The sequence below is a fragment of the Mustela erminea genome, chromosome 1 (genome assembly GCF_009829155.1).
Source record: "Mustela erminea isolate mMusErm1 chromosome 1, mMusErm1.Pri, whole genome shotgun sequence".
NCBI lineage: Eukaryota > Metazoa > Chordata > Mammalia > Carnivora > Mustelidae > Mustela > Mustela erminea.
In genome coordinates, this window is record NC_045614.1 from 63265686 (window position 1) to 63280909 (window position 15224).

Genomic DNA, 15224 nt, shown 5'->3' on the forward strand with positions numbered 1-15224 from the left:
GTTCTGACAATTCTGTTCCACTCTTAGGCCTCAAGAGGCCTGGCATGCTTCTGCTTGTTCCCTCAGGACCCTACCTGGCCTCCATGTGACTGAGTCCAATCTCAGGGAGAGTGCACCCAGCTGAGGCCCGCCTAGACCAGCCAACCATCCAGCCACCTGCAGGTGCACACGTGACACGTCTAGCTGAGACAAGACAGCCCCCCTGTTCAGCTCAGCCCCACCCACAGACCTGTGTGCTACGTGGACGTTTGTCACTTTTAAGCCATTAAACTTTGGGGGTGGTTTGTTATGCAGCATAAGGTAGCTGATACAGTACTCCGTGTTTTTTGGTCTGATTTACTGAGTGAATCAACACCCACAGGAAGAGAGGCAGAGGAACAGCCAATATGGTTCTGGGTCTAAGGAGCATCACTGTGCCTTGTCCTGCTGAACAGACTTTTCTTGTTCATCTCCAAGTGGCACAAAAGTCGATTTATTTTCTCATGACTATGCCAGCATCAGGATTTGAAATAGAGTGTGCAAACCATCTAGCAAAGACTTAGAGTACCTGGATTCCCTGTCTCATGTAGCTCGCATGTGCTCACGTTTAACGGTGACACTTGTTACCAATGCTGTGAATGGCACCATTGTCTCCTGCAGGCATCTAGAAGCAAGCTCTTTTCTATCAAGTAGTGTTAGCGTTAGTCCTAAGAACCACCCCCCCCCACACACACACCTCTGGAATGACTGGAACGCTGCTCCCAGAAACAGCCTTGCAAACTCTGTGCCCTGCTCCAGCACTGCAGCTTCTCAGGACACTTTGTCCCACCTAACCTGTGGGTAGTCTCTTCGATGGAAGGTTGGAGCCACTGATGTTTGCCCTGTCTATGAAGCTCAAAGGCCATTTCTTAAAACACAGTCCCCCCTCATGGTTAGTGATTGCTAGGTACAGTAGTGCAGGCTGTGCACTGCTTGTAACGGGGATGGTGCCCCTCACATCACAGATAATCCTGGACATGTAAATACATTACAACTATCTTCCACCAGATGGCAATAGAGTGTCGTGTCCCCCTGCCCCGCCCCCGTCCCCCCCCCCACCCCAAAATGAAACAAAATTCGCAGTCGGTTTTCCGAATTTTCTGACACAGGGAAGTAAAGTTTCTGGACGAAGGGGTGCAGCTTAGTAGTCTGCACAAAGATGCCATATAGGCCAGTGGGGGTTCTGTCAAAAGAATACACTCTCTTGTGCGATCAAGCTAACTCCATTTCTATAAAAAAGAATATCACCTTTGTGCTTTTGTTTAGAGCCGAGTTCTGGTGTTTGATATAGGACCCACAGCCCAGGCTCTGAGTTTCCTGAGCAATGGCCACCAGAACTGTGTCCCACCAGGCCTACCCAGTACTCAGGACAGATGTGGCAGAGGGAGCCCAGGGTTCTGATTACCGCTCACGCTCGACTACCTCCTTCCTGCGCCACGGGGAAGGTCATTTTCTGGCTGTGCCCCAGAGCCTGAAGGCAGTCTGAAACCTCAGCTGAAACCCAGTGACAGCTTTTTATATTGGTCCCCAAAGTAAACTCGGGACTGCAGCTGTTTTCAAAGAGTTTTTGGAAATTTGGGGTAAACTGAATTTTCCATTTTTATATTGAAGTACAGATATTGTAAAAACATAGAGAGTCATAAAATTCTGAAAATAAAGATAAACTGAGACCTCAAAGACCCATGCGGCAGGTCCTCCTCTCTCTCTGACACACACTCTCACTCCCATTAGTCCTCACGGTTACTTCCAGGAAAACCTTTGAGGCGTGCCAGGCAAACCTGTTTTTGCTGCCAGCCGAGCTCACTGGGAATGATCGGTGAGGAGTTTAATAAACTGGACTGTCGGCAGCCACGCACTCAGTTTCAATCCAACGGAGTCCATGTTGTCCTGCACTTTTTCTGAAACCTTCCAGGGCTTGCCTTGCCACTTGAAGGGCGAAAGGCTCTGTTTACAACTGTTCTATCTGTAATGGAGGAAATATTCATGGAAACCCTAGAGGAGAGACTCAAGCCAAGCTTTGCTCAGCGGCAAACAGGGGTAGCAGTGTGCTTTCTTGCTTTTTGTCTTTGCTGGGTCCTGATAGGAGCCTGCGGCCCCACAGAGCTGCTCCCTGAGTCCTCCTGACAGATTCGCACAGCTTTCTGATGTAAACTTGTATCGAAAACCTCCCAGAAAACAATTAGGGGAAGAGCAGATCTCCTCTGAAGAACCCTCACTAGGGAGGCATTGTGGGGGGCCTGAGGCCTAGGAAGACCCCTCTGGGGTCTGCACCAGCCTCTTCCTTCCCCGCCCCTTTTGGGGTGAGTGAGGGACTAGCTACCCAACTCCACGGCATCTGGCCTCCTGTTCAATCCCCACCCCCGCCTTCCTGGCCCTTGGGTGGCCTCCTGGGCAGCCGTTCCAAGGACCTCGGACACGCTCCTTCTTTGGACTAACTCGCGGCCTCATGTCTACAGGTCTCTTCAGATACTGGAGTATTTACACAGCATGTCTCTGTCTTGAGATGTCAACTGTACAACATCAGCCCAGTATTTACTTCTGCGCATAAACACGTCCCCACGGAGTGTCTCTGGCACATGGTTTTAATTGAGACAGTGTGAAGGATGTTTGTGCGTGTGTGTACACACATGTGCACAGATATTTGTGTCTTCATTCTCTGGAGGAGAAGCAAGGATGGGTTCTCACAGCCTGGCTGGAGGGAAGGTGATAACCTGGTGACCCCTGGAGGAGCTGCCAAACCTTACACATTCTCTGAGCCATTTCACAGATTTATTTTCTCAAGTGTTTCTGCTTGAGGTCAGGAGTAAATGCTCTCAAATAAAAACCACGAACCCAAAGCCAGATTTAAAGCAGCAGGCTCTTGGAACAGGCCCAGCGGAGGGTTCGAGGCCGCCCTTTCCTGCCACGGCCTGCCTCCTCGCTGCTTGGGAAGGGGAAGAGCCAGGAGGGTTCTAGCTTTTTTGGGCAGGGCCTGGGCACGGGGCTGGCGGGGTGGTGGCATCTCTCTTTTCCCCAAGGCATCTTGGCTCGCAAAAGGGGCAAAGAGGTGGGAGGGGAAAGGTTCCTCGGTTGAACGAGGAAGGGGAGGACACAATGTTTCTCCTCCACCGATGGGTGGCCCGTGGGTTTTGGCAACTGCCCGAGGGAAGGAGGGAGGGGCATTCACAGAAGTCGGGGGGCCCTAAATGAGGCTTTTTCTTCTAAAGGGAAAACATCCCCGCATCTTCACTCTCTTGCCACCTGACTCAGAGGCTGGCTGCAGGACTTGACATGTAAGTCCCACACAAGGTTGTTGGCCCTGCGGGGCAATCGCACTTTATTCTATAAACGGGCCTTTCTGATTGTCGTGAAGAGGCATGAGGCCCAGGCCCGGGCCACTTCAAACTCCGTCAGGAGCTAAAGGCAAGGAGAGGGGAGCTCATTTCGTTTGTTCTCCTTTAAAAGAGTTTCACATTTCAAAGTTTTCTTCTTGCGCAGTGGCTTGGCAGGCTGCTGTAATCCTCACACATAAAGTTTAAATTATGGCTCCCAGTGTCTGCTAACATCCTAGCTTTGGAAAAGCTGGTTAGGATCCATTTCAGTATTTGAAAAAGCGTCTGGTTAGTTTGGGGCCCCGGTTGTGGATTTTGTGCCTGAGCCAGGGCCTGCTGTCGCCAAAGCCTAACGATGCCTGGGATGTCAGCGGGTGGAACTTCGGGAAGGCCCTGGGGTCTGCCCAGAGGCAGACGGGGAGGCTGAGTGGGAAGCGGAGAGCCTGGGGTCCTGCTCTGGAAGAGGCATCTGCCGACCTGTAAGGGGTCCTACTGGAGACAATCAGCGGACGACGGGCACATTAGTAGCACCACGGTGACCGGCAGGAGGGCTCAGGGGACAGTGGTTCAGCACCTTCATCCGGCCACGTCCTGCTGACCTCTCCAGTGTGGGTACTTGGCTTAGCCACCACAGCTGGCCACTTAGCTGCATTTCCCAGAGGTCTTCCAGGCTGAGTAAGGGCTCTTTGGTTGACCACTGTCCCTTTTCCCAGAGCCTGTCCCCCTGTAGGGACCTGGTGCTGTCTACTAGAGGAAGGCACTAGCCATCCTCCAGGCGCCCAGTGTGCTGACCTGCGGGCCTGCATGGCACAGAATTCATCCACACGGCCACCTGCTCTGTTCCATCTTCAGCACCACGCAATGATTGGTGTCTCTGTGGCACAATCCGGGGAGCCACTATTTTTGGCTCAGCAGCTCAAGACAATGGCAAGCAACCGAGGTAGCAAGATCAGGGACTACTCTCAAGAGACCTTCAGGAGATGGGGCTCCATAAGGCAGAGGACTTGTAAGGGGCTCCCTTGGCTTCAAAGGCCCCCGTGAAGCAGGTCCCAGTCAGCAGGGGCAGCTGGGTACCACTTCGTGGCTTTCCCCTTGACAGGAAGGGAGGGAAGTACATATGAACTGTGGCAACAAGCCTGAACCATGAAGACCTCCCACAGTAGTTAAATGTCAAGCTGGCCTCTAGCCCAGCTAATCAGCAGACTTGTACACACTGGACTGTCAGTATGTCAGATCTCCACTAGCTACACCGAAGGCACCTTTCTTAGGTGGCAGACACAGGAATCACAGTGGCTAGGGGCTCTGTAAGTGAAGTTTTAGGAATACGCAGGTCTTCAAAACTAATCCTACATTTTGCTTGCCATGTCCAACCTCCTCTAAAGTCCTCATTCTTAGTCATTTAAGAAAGGAGAGGTTTGTCTTGAAGAAACTTCCTTTGCCAACCTCCTTTCTGCTTTGCAGTCTTGCCTGAAGAGATTACCTACCCTGAAGGCTGCGTGCGGACATAAGTGTTGCACTATAGTTTACTTTTATTCCCTTTCCCTAAAGGAGCTGTGATTTTACTTGTGATGCTATGGAAGAGGGAGGAGGTTTCAAATACTTTAAAACAATAGTGACTTTAAAAGAAAAGATTAAGAGTCTGCTCACTTTTCTGGACAATGTGAAGGCGGCAGATGGAAGGCGACCACAGACCCTTTGCCCCTCTTCCTATTAAGACGTGGGGCCTATTTCCACCCCTGCTCCCACCTCACATCTGGCTTGGCAAGTGACTGCTTTGACCAACAGAGAACAGTGGAATGAGGTTAGGCCAATTCTGGGCCAGCCTTTAAGAGAACCAGCAACTTCTACCGTGCTCTCTCGGGCCCTAAGCCATCAAGTAAGAAGAGAGACCCCTCCCTCGGGAGGTCCTGAGTCTACATGGAGAAAAAGCTGTTGCACAGCAGAGTCTGGCCTCCCAGCCATCTCACCAAGTGCCAGCGGTGTGAGTCCCCCAGACAAGACCAGCCACCAGGTAAACGTCACTGAGGGATCCCACTCAATGTCTTGGGGAGCAGAAGAATCCCGCAGCTAAACCCTTCCTGGATTTCTGAACCATGCGTTTGTAAGATATAATGTAATGGCTGCTGGAAGCCACTCAACTTGGGGGCGGTTTGTGACGTAGCAGTGGCTCTGTGGTACAACACCAAAGCCCACAACGTGGGCAACAACTCCACCACCCACCGTGAAACCTTGCCAGCGTGAATGCCTTTCGGGTATCTGCTTGGCTTCCTCCTTTTATGCGACTTGGCCCAACCCCCTGCCTCCAGTCACAGTGGTAGACCTTCTCTCACCCAGACTTGCAGAACTGGGAGTGAGAGGCGGCTGGTCAGCCTGGGACTGGGGCTAGAAGTCACCGAGATGTCCTTCTCAGAAGGGTGGAAGGAAGTGTGGGGAGGCAGGTCTGCTCTGGGAGAACGTGATGCAGGTGTGCAGAGGGGCAGCGGTGAGGAGCTGTGTGGGAAGAAGGGAGTGAGGGGAAGAGGGGTTGTCTGGCTTGGTTTCCGGATGCTTTCTGGGTCTGCATGTACACGTTTCCTTTGGGGTCTAGGCATACCCTTGCATCCTTAGAATTCTCTTTCTTGCTTAAGTGGCTGTGAATGGATTTCTGTTTTTGTTCATTTGTTTGTTTTTGCAACTGAAAGAAAGGGCCTTGGTGAAGTCTGCGATAAGTATGTTCAGCCCTGGAAACTGAAGGGAAAGCTGGCCGGACCAGTGAGGGGACAAGAATGTCCTTCTGCTGACCTTCTCCCTGCTGGGTGAGGGCGACTGGGAGTGACCCAAGCCCAGTCTAGTCTCCTATAGGCACCACACACCCAGAATGCCTCACACCAAGCAACTCTTTCTCCAAAATGACTTCAAATCCTGCCTTCCTTACTTTGGCTAAGGGAAACCATCTATTTTCTCAGCTAAAAACAGCAAAGCACTGCTACTTTCATGCCTTCGGACCTCCCCAGTCCAACCGGCCACCAAGCCCTGCCTGCTCTCATTTGCTCCCCTCCCTGCCCCCTGTGGCAACTGCCCTAGCCCCCAAAGTGTCCCCAGGTCTCTCTCCTGAACAGACCTGGCCACCCACTGCTCTGCCTCCAGACCCCCCACTCCTCCCCTGTCCCCGGGGCAGCAGGTGCTGCCACAGCCGAGGCAGACAATCTTGCTGCAGGCCGCTGCCCGCCTGGGACACGCCTCTCACAACCTGCTCACTTTCTCACCTCCTCTTCCTCCAGAGGGAATATCCATCTCATTTACGAAACGTTCTCTGACTTCTCTCAGGTGCTTCTCTGTGTTAAGCTCAGGGCCAAGTAAGCCTTTTGCCTGTGTCTTTTCTATACCTCAAGCTAGAGGTGAGGGTCTCTGTTTTACTGAGGAGGAAACTGAGGTTCAGAGAGGGCTACTCTCCCAGGCCTCACCCTGGCAAGCACGCAGCCAGGTTCTAGTGCACAGCCTTCAGCCGGCACAGTGCTGCTCTCACCTCCCACATGGTACTCTGTGGCCTTTCCATCCCCCTTGGGGTGAGGGATTAACAGTACCTTCTTCCCAGCTTCCAGAGAAGCTTGTGCACACTCATCTCCCTTTATTATGTGTCACGTGCCACATGGGGAAGTGTTCAAGGGCAGGGAGGAGGCACAATCATCGTTGTATCCAGCTCCTACCCAGTGTCTGGTTCAAAGCAAGTGTTCAGTAGATGTGAGCTGAAATGAAATACTGCTTTTGGATGCTTAACAAAGTGGTTTTGAGCCCACAGCATATCATTCAACTGTGTCCTTAAAGCTGTTTCAGACCATTGTCTTCCATCTCATTGGTAATGGCAAGACCTTGTATGGGGTCAGTGCCACCACCTGCTGCCATGACTCTGCTCTCTCTCCCAGCCCGAGGTAGAGGGTGGCGTCTGCTTCTCGGGTCTTGGCTCTCTGGATCCCATATAGCTGGGTGACATCCGGGTCCTGGCTACCCCATGACATCCATCTCCTGCAACTGCATTCTTTAATAAACACAGCGGAAGCACAGCTAGGTAGGAAGGAAGAAAAAGCCTGTGCACAGTGCTGGGACATACCCTTGGATAGCAGAGCTCAGGATGGTGGCCAGGAGGAGGGCATGCTCATCACAAACAGGAATGGGGCACGGCCACCACACTCCCCACTCTATGTCCCCATCTGGTCTCACGCACCCAGCCTTGGAGGATTTCCTCTCATCCAATAAGCCCAGACAAAGGCAGAAGGAAGAAATACACCCCGCCACCCTGCACAACCAACCAAAGCCCCTTCTGTCTTCTCAGATCCCAAGCACTGAGCTGGCTTTGTTCTCTATGCACAGACCAGAGGTGGTCCAGGCAGGAAGGAGATGGAGGAGGATGGGGGAGCTGACGACCTGTCTGGCCACACAGATGAAACAAATGACAAACTGGCAGATTTTTTTTTTAAAGGTAATATCCACTTCTGGCAAATAAATAGGAAAATAGACACTTTTGATACAGTGCTTGTACGCGGGTAAATCGGTATAACCTTTTTAGAGGCAATATGCGGCATGTAATAAAAGGCTTACAGCGTGCGTTTCCTTTGACTTGGCAATTCCATTTGTAGGGTTTGTCTTAAGCACATAATGAAGAATTTGTGCAAATATTTGGCTCTGAGGATATTCACTGTGGCACCGTTAAAGGAGGTGTGAAACCAGGAAACGCCTAAATTCCTACGTCCTGGTGTTGGATGAGTGAGGGCAGACTGTGCAGCCTCATGACTGCACAGACAGGGGTTTTTTAACGACATGGAAAGATGCTCACAGCACTGTGTTTGGAGAAGAAAGGGTACATGGAAAGAAAAGCACGGGAACATAAGATAAACTTATCTTCAAGTCATATAACTCAATGTATTTTCCATGAAACCTCCAGACACTCTTTTAGGTGATGTAGCTCTAAGTTCAAAGCAACGAGTCCCATTGTGAGTCTGAAAAACGTGTAATAAAAACATTGCTTTTCCTGTTTCTAGACGTCTTGGATAAAAGTGTATTTATTAAGCTTTTTTTTTTTCAGAATTAAAAATTGGACCCACAGTTTTGACTTTAGAGGTCTTATACCTCAAAATATATCGAGGACATTACTGGAAAATTCAACATCCTAGTCAAACATAAGTAGGTCCCAGGAGAGTGCTTGAGCTACGTCTTTACACAGTGAGGAAGGTCAAGAAGAGACAATGCTGCTCATCATGGTTATTCTGGGATGTGGACTTCTGAGCGTTTTACAACTTTTTTTTTTTTTTCCTCACTGACATGTTACAAGGTCTGATGGATGAATACAAATTATTTTGTAACCCCAAAGCAGCTGATTATTTGAATCTAAAGCATCTGTCCACAATGATATAAAAGGCCATTTCTACCTGCATCTGAAGCCGGGAAGGAGCCCTGGAAAAGCAGAGGGTCCCTGGTGCTATTCTAGGAGAATCAAGAGCAGACAGAGGTTCCCCTCATCTGGAAAACTACTATCCAGCGGAAGAGATGTACCTTCGTTAGGTAATGACTGTGAGGTTGTTACCAATGAATAGAGAGCCTCTGAAGTAAAGGGGCTCCAGATCTCTGAGAGTGTGAGGCAAAGAAACCATAAGGTGAGGACATGCCCCTTTTCGAGAAAGTGACAGGAGGCAAGAAGGATGGGCAGGTGTTCCTTGGGGAAGGAGGTGGGGCAAATCTATCCCTTGGCTCACCTACAAGGGTTGGGAGAATGTACTGACTCTTTGGGGAAGAAATCATTTTCCTATTCTACATGGGTAAAGAACAAAGAATTGTTCTGCAATCCATTTGCTTGCATATGTCTGTTTTCTAAAGTAAATGGTGAGCCACTCCAAGCCCGTCTGTTCCTCCCCAGGCTTCTGTTGTGGTGTCAGGCCCTGATAGGAGCGGCAAGAAAGATAAGAACAGACCGGGGCTGAGACATTTGCTGTCCCTCTAAAGGTCCAGCCCCGGCTGTGAAAGGCCTCAAGAGGAGCCAAGATTCCACTGGCGCCTGCAGGGGACCCTGCCCTCCCTCCACTGTACCTGCACTTCGGAGGAAGTCCTAACCGGACACTTCTTCCAAGAGTTCCCCCTCTGGTGAGGCGGAGGGCCGGGTATCCCTGCGTGGGGGCTCCATTGGGCCCCGCGATCACCCCACTCACCTTCCAGAGTAGAACAGCCAGCAGCAGGAAGATGAGGATTCCCACCAGCAAACTGATGGCAATGATCCAGCCCACCACATAGCCCCGAGGCTCCAGGTTGTGCAAGGCTTCGAAGACAACCTAGGAGGCAAAGCAGAAGTGGGGATGATTCTCAGAAAGAAGTACTGAGAGCAGGACAGAGCCCGGCCAGGGCTTGACATCTGGATGGAACTACAGATCTGTCCAGACTGTTGTGACCAAAGCCGGGATTTTGGTTCAGTGCTTTTCTGCTTGTAGGCTGATGGATTTTTGACAGGATCGGAAAAGGCCCTTGAAATCCAAGTCCCAGTTCTGGAAAGGGTTGTCACAACAAGCCTGACTTCAATATCACGTGGTAAGGATCTCAGAGAACGCAGTCCGTTCTTGATTCAGGCAATGACAGTCTCCCTTTCATTACGGTTTTGCAATGAAGGGTGTGGGCATGCCCTCCATGTAAGACTCTACTCTTCCCAAGTGTTCACCTCACGGGTAGCTTAGGACAATCATTTGGTCAATGCCAATTGCCTGACAGACTGTAGCTCCACTGGGGCCAGGACACCATCTGTCTCGGGTTTCATGGCTTCACACAGCAGGCCCTGCCTCCTGAAGCACTGGGCTCTGGGTCTCCACAGGAGCCAGATGCAATCCTGGCCCATGCCACAGGGAGGCCAGTTTCCCCAAGTTTTCTGGAAACTCAGCAGTGCACCAGACCTAGCCATCGACCTGCGAGAGTCAACTGGGTGCTCCTTTGCCTCGTTCCACATCTGGTGACATAGCAGATGTGGCCTGAAATGGGCCATGTATAAGGATTTACACTGCAAAAGCTGGCAGATGAGTCAGGGCCTCCCGCCCCCCCTGCCAGAGAACTGATTGCTCAACACGTATTAACACTAACTGTACCCTCTGGCTCTGTTTTAGCCTCAATGGTCATGGTAGAGTCTGGTTTTGTAGAATTCAAAGCAACCATTGTGTCCTTGCTGTTCAGTAACCTTCCCTATCATGCACTGTCCACTCGAGCTTGCTGCAAAACAGATGAAAATTGCATGCTGGGCAGTCATTGTTTCCTTTGGCTGCCTGGCTGGCCCCCCACCCCCCCAGGTCTTTGTCCAAGCTGGGTCATCCCCTCCTTGGGGGAAAGCCATCTAAAGCCAGCTGGACGCCAGAGGCTCGCGGAGGCTCCGCCTTTGCCAAGAAGCCTCACTTACCCTGGGAGCCCGCTGTCCTGCCCCATACCCCCAAACCACATGGGGTGATGGGGCCCAATACTGACTTACAGTGAGCAGCACTGTTTATGTCTCCTTTTAGAGCCTTGCTCCCAGCTCTCAAATTCTTCCCAAATGGTCCTCTGTATCAGGCTTTATGGTTTTCTTGCCATCTCTTGTCTAGTTCACACAATCACCCCAAGAGGGCTTCAACACCTGCTTTATAGATGGGGACCATGGAGGCCCAGAGAGGACAAGCCTTTTGCTCTGGTCCGTGTTGCTTAAGTCAGGATTTGAACTCAGGTCTAGCAAACCCCAACTCCCCAAATCGAAGCTTGTCAACATCACACCATAGAGTGCCTAGCCGATGGTGGCTCTTCTTACAGACTAGCCCTTGGTTAAATGGACCATTTCTCGGCTGTGCCCTGATGATAAGGAAAGCCAAGTGCGAGCATCTTGAGCTCACTACGTCCATCCCCACAGCTCTGGTAGGAGGGCAGGTGTGTGCAGTGGGAGGGGCTGGATGGTCATTCAGGATGCAGAAGAGCTGCCGTGGTCGTACCTGCAGACCCTAAATCCAAAACATTATCTCCAGGAAAAGGAGGCAGAGCAGAGACCATCCCTTCCTGCATGGGGACAAGTGAAAGAGAGCTGCCTACACACACAGTAGTCATTCTGGGAATGGAAAGGAGGCCACCTTGAGGCACATACTCACTGGCTGTGTGACCTTGGGCAAGGTACTTTCCCTCTCTGCGCCTCATTTCTCTCATCAGCAAACCAGAGGTAAAACAGCACCTCCTTAGGGAATTCAAGAGGACAATGCGCACAGGGTCCTGAGTCTAACACCTGGGAGAGCCCATCCTTGACAAACGGAAGGAGATTTTTCCATCAGTATTGGCAGGAGGGTATTTTTGAGGTTATGCATGCGTGGCTACTCTTTAATTTAAAAAAACAACAACATTTATTGATGTCTAAGATGCAAAGAGAAAAGAGAACACAATCCAAGGCACAAAACTCACTAAATTTTTATACACTGCATGCTAAATGCACATGTAATCAGCACCCAGAATAAGAAAGAGAACATGTCCAGTGCCCCCAGATGCCCGCTTTGCACCCCCTTCCTGCTAACACCCACATCAAGCATAACCAGAAGCCTGACTTCTCAGGGCCTACATTAGCTGCACCTGCTTCTCTCCTCAGTATATCTGGGACGGTACAGTGTGAACTCCTGTGTCCGGCTTCTCCTTCTTCTTCTTCGTCATCATCATCTTCTTCTTCTTTCTTTCTTTCTTTTTTTTTTTTTTTTAAGATTTTACATATTTATTTGGGAGAGAGAGCACAAGTAGGAGGAGAGGCAGAGGGAGAAGCAGGCGCCCTGAGGAGCAGAGAGCCCCATGTGGGGTTCGATCCTAGGACCACAGGATCATGACCCAAGCCGAAGGCAGATGCTTCGCCTACTGAGCCACCATGAGGCCCCTGTGTCTGGCTTCCTTCTCTCAAAGTCGTGTCTGGGGGACTCAGCCAGCATGTTTATGCTCACTGCTGTAGAGAACTGCCTAATGTGAACCCACCGCAATCTGTTTATTCATCCTCTCCCTTTAGGGGCTGCCACCAAGGAGGTTGAGCAGCCCTGAAGGGGATGCGAGGTAGCAGCCCAGAGAGGGGGTCTGAAGTCTGTCATCCTATACCCACTACTTTCTATCTGGTCCAGCTAGAGATTCCTGTCTTTAAAGACGGATACGTGCCTTTGGGTTCTTGCCCCTAAAAGGCTATGGACTGAACCACCTCCCAATTCAAAATCTCTCGTGGTATCTAGTGCAGATTAGCTTTGAGGCACTGTGGCCAACAGGTATGACTTCAGGCAACCGAAGTTTCCCGAGTTGTGAAATGGTGGCTTTAAAGGGAAAAATCAGGCAGTGTTGTGAAAGCACCTGGTGGTTGGTCACGTTAACACAAGGCTGCAAAGCTTCCTTGACAGTAAGGTGCTGAGGCAGGCCGTGACGTGAGTGCAGCATGGGCCGGCCATCGTCCAGCTCTTTCCAGAGCACCGAAGGCTTCTTGGGGACCCAACCTGCCCCTCACTGCCCAAAATCTGCATCCCGGCAAAGCCGCGCCAGAGCTCTGGTTTTGTGGATACAGACAGTCAAGAGTATCCACTGCAGTTTAGTCTAGAAAATTCTGCAAGAATGCCCTGACACTTCCCTGGAATGTGTGTTTAATCTTTCCTTATTTTTAGCAATGCTGTTCCTCCTCTTGGATGTGTGTCTTGTGCTTTGGCAGAGATGGTCCCTGCACATCAAGACTCTAATAAGTCCATCTGGAGGAGAAAACCAAGAGTGTCCTGTGGTTTTAAGAAGTCACGTCTCAGATAAGACCCCAAAGGAAGGCACAGCTGCTGGACTATGGCAGGGATGGGGTTGGGAGTCAAGAAGCAGTGACCCTGGGCTTTGTCTCTACCACTGATGAGCCGGTGACCCGAGTCAAACCCCTGGACCTTTCCATGTATCTTTTCTCTCTGTTTTCTTGTTTCCGTCCCGTCCCCAGTCTCTGTCCCAGGTCAGCTCCTGGTCTGCATTCCCTGCATCATTTCGGGAGCCCTGGGGAGGCCCCCCTGCTGTCAGGAGTATCTTTGTAAAATGTAGGTCTTCTCTTGCTTCTCTGCTTACACTATTGATGTGACTACACCATCCAGGATCCCAGGATCTTTACAGTCTGGTCTCCCTCCTGCCTTGTCAGCCCCTCACCGGGCAACCATACACATCCTAGCCAGTCTGCGTCAACTTGTCTGTGGGGCCCGTGCTCAGGCCAGTTGGAATGACCTTCAGTTCTAGTCCACTTGGCAAACTCCAATATTACTCATCTTAAAAATGTACATACCATTTGGTCCATTAATTCCGTACTTGAAAATTTACTCAAAGGCAAAGAAATATAAAATACAGAAAAAGTTTTTCCTCTAAAGATGTTCACTGCACAATTATTTATCCTCACGCAGAACAGAGATTTCCCTAATGCCCAACAACAGGGCAACAGGTAAGTCAGTAGATAATTACGGTTAATCATGATGTGGACTTCCATAGAGCTATTCAAAAGGATGTAATCGCGCTGTCAAAGCACAGTTTTCAACAAGCTGAAGACATGCCTCTCCCACAAATACAGAGTGAACAACTGTTAAAGATGTATTTAATTCATTATGAAGGGGGATCAATGGGATGGTGAAACTAGTTCAAAGAAGGATGGTGAAAATCAGATACAAAACTCGGTAGTAGCCCACAGGGTGCTGAACTACAACCTTTGGGATTTTATTTTCTGCTGGAGAGAGAAGTCATTTTCACCTTTACTGGCAAAAGGCATTTATAACTGATCAGTCTTCTATAATCAACTTGTAACTTCACAGAATCCAGGCCCTAGAGCGTTAGGCAACCCTGTTAAACCTTTTCTCAGATTTTAGTGAATTCAAGATCCACATGAGGAACCTGGTTACAATGCAGATTCTGCATCTCTGAGTTTGGGCTGGGGCCCTGGGAATGTTCCAGTCTACCATTGGAAGGACGTGCAATCATCTTTTTGCCTGATTTCCATGTTTTAAGTACTTTTAGAAAACATGATAACAACATGGGAAAAATTAAAATTTTACGTCAAGTAAAAAAAAATGAGAATATCAATTTACTGTCTAGATCACATCAGCTTTGCAGAAAAAAATGGTAGGACATTTCAAAAGTACACAGGTGCTTTTTGGTATAACGGGAAGTTTTTTTCTTTTTTCTACTTTTTTGCTATTAAAATTTTTTCTTAACTGAGCATTTCAAAGCCAGGTTAAAAAAAAGAAATGAGAGAGACTGGGCTCCAACATCTCCTGTTCCAAGAAGCCTAACCCACCGCCTCTCTTTTTGGCAGAATTAGTCATTCCCTCTCTGAGCTTTAGGAAATGACCTCTTTTAGCAGAGAAGACTTACCATGGTATCTCAATGGCACAAGCAGAAAAAAGTGAGATTCTCTGGTTGTAAAGAAGGTAGGCAGCCAGAGCCCAGGCTGCTCAGCTCTCCATTTGCAAACCTGTCCCTCCTTACCCCACCCAGTAGGCCTGGAACCAGCTCAAGGGAACCCTTGGCTCCACAACACTTAGTTTTAAAACCACAGCTAAACAATTGGCGGTCCCGGCCTTAAGTCCTTCTCGCTCTGTCAGACAATGATGTATCTCCCTGTGGATTTTTAAAGAACAAGGTTCCAGGTGCATGTCCTCCTGTCGCCTAAACCAGGATCGTGATTCACGATGCCATTCGTGAGTGCACACATTAATACATTAGTTAATGTGTGCACATTAATAAATGTCCTCTTGGCTAGAGCATGAGATGAGGCACGATGGTGATTCAGTCTGCAACAGAGAATAGGGTTTGAAGCCCGAGTCTCTGAGTGTGCTTCCTGTCTATCTCAAAAATGTATTTGCAAATGTGATTTCTTGGTGGGGAGTTCTGGCCATGCATCCATCCATCTGCCCACCC

At 49.9% G+C, this 15224-nt stretch overlaps 1 protein-coding gene across 1 annotated transcript in view; it reads right to left on the reverse strand.

Moving 5' to 3' along the window:
• The window catches only part of ITGA9 (integrin subunit alpha 9), a 327258-nt gene that overhangs the window by 6863 nt on the left and 305171 nt on the right, over positions 1–15224 (reverse strand). The window contains exon 27 of the mRNA XM_032354270.1: positions 9506–9625. Within this exon, the coding sequence (XP_032210161.1) occupies positions 9506–9625 (120 nt within the window). The remainder of the gene's footprint in view (positions 1–9505; positions 9626–15224) is intronic.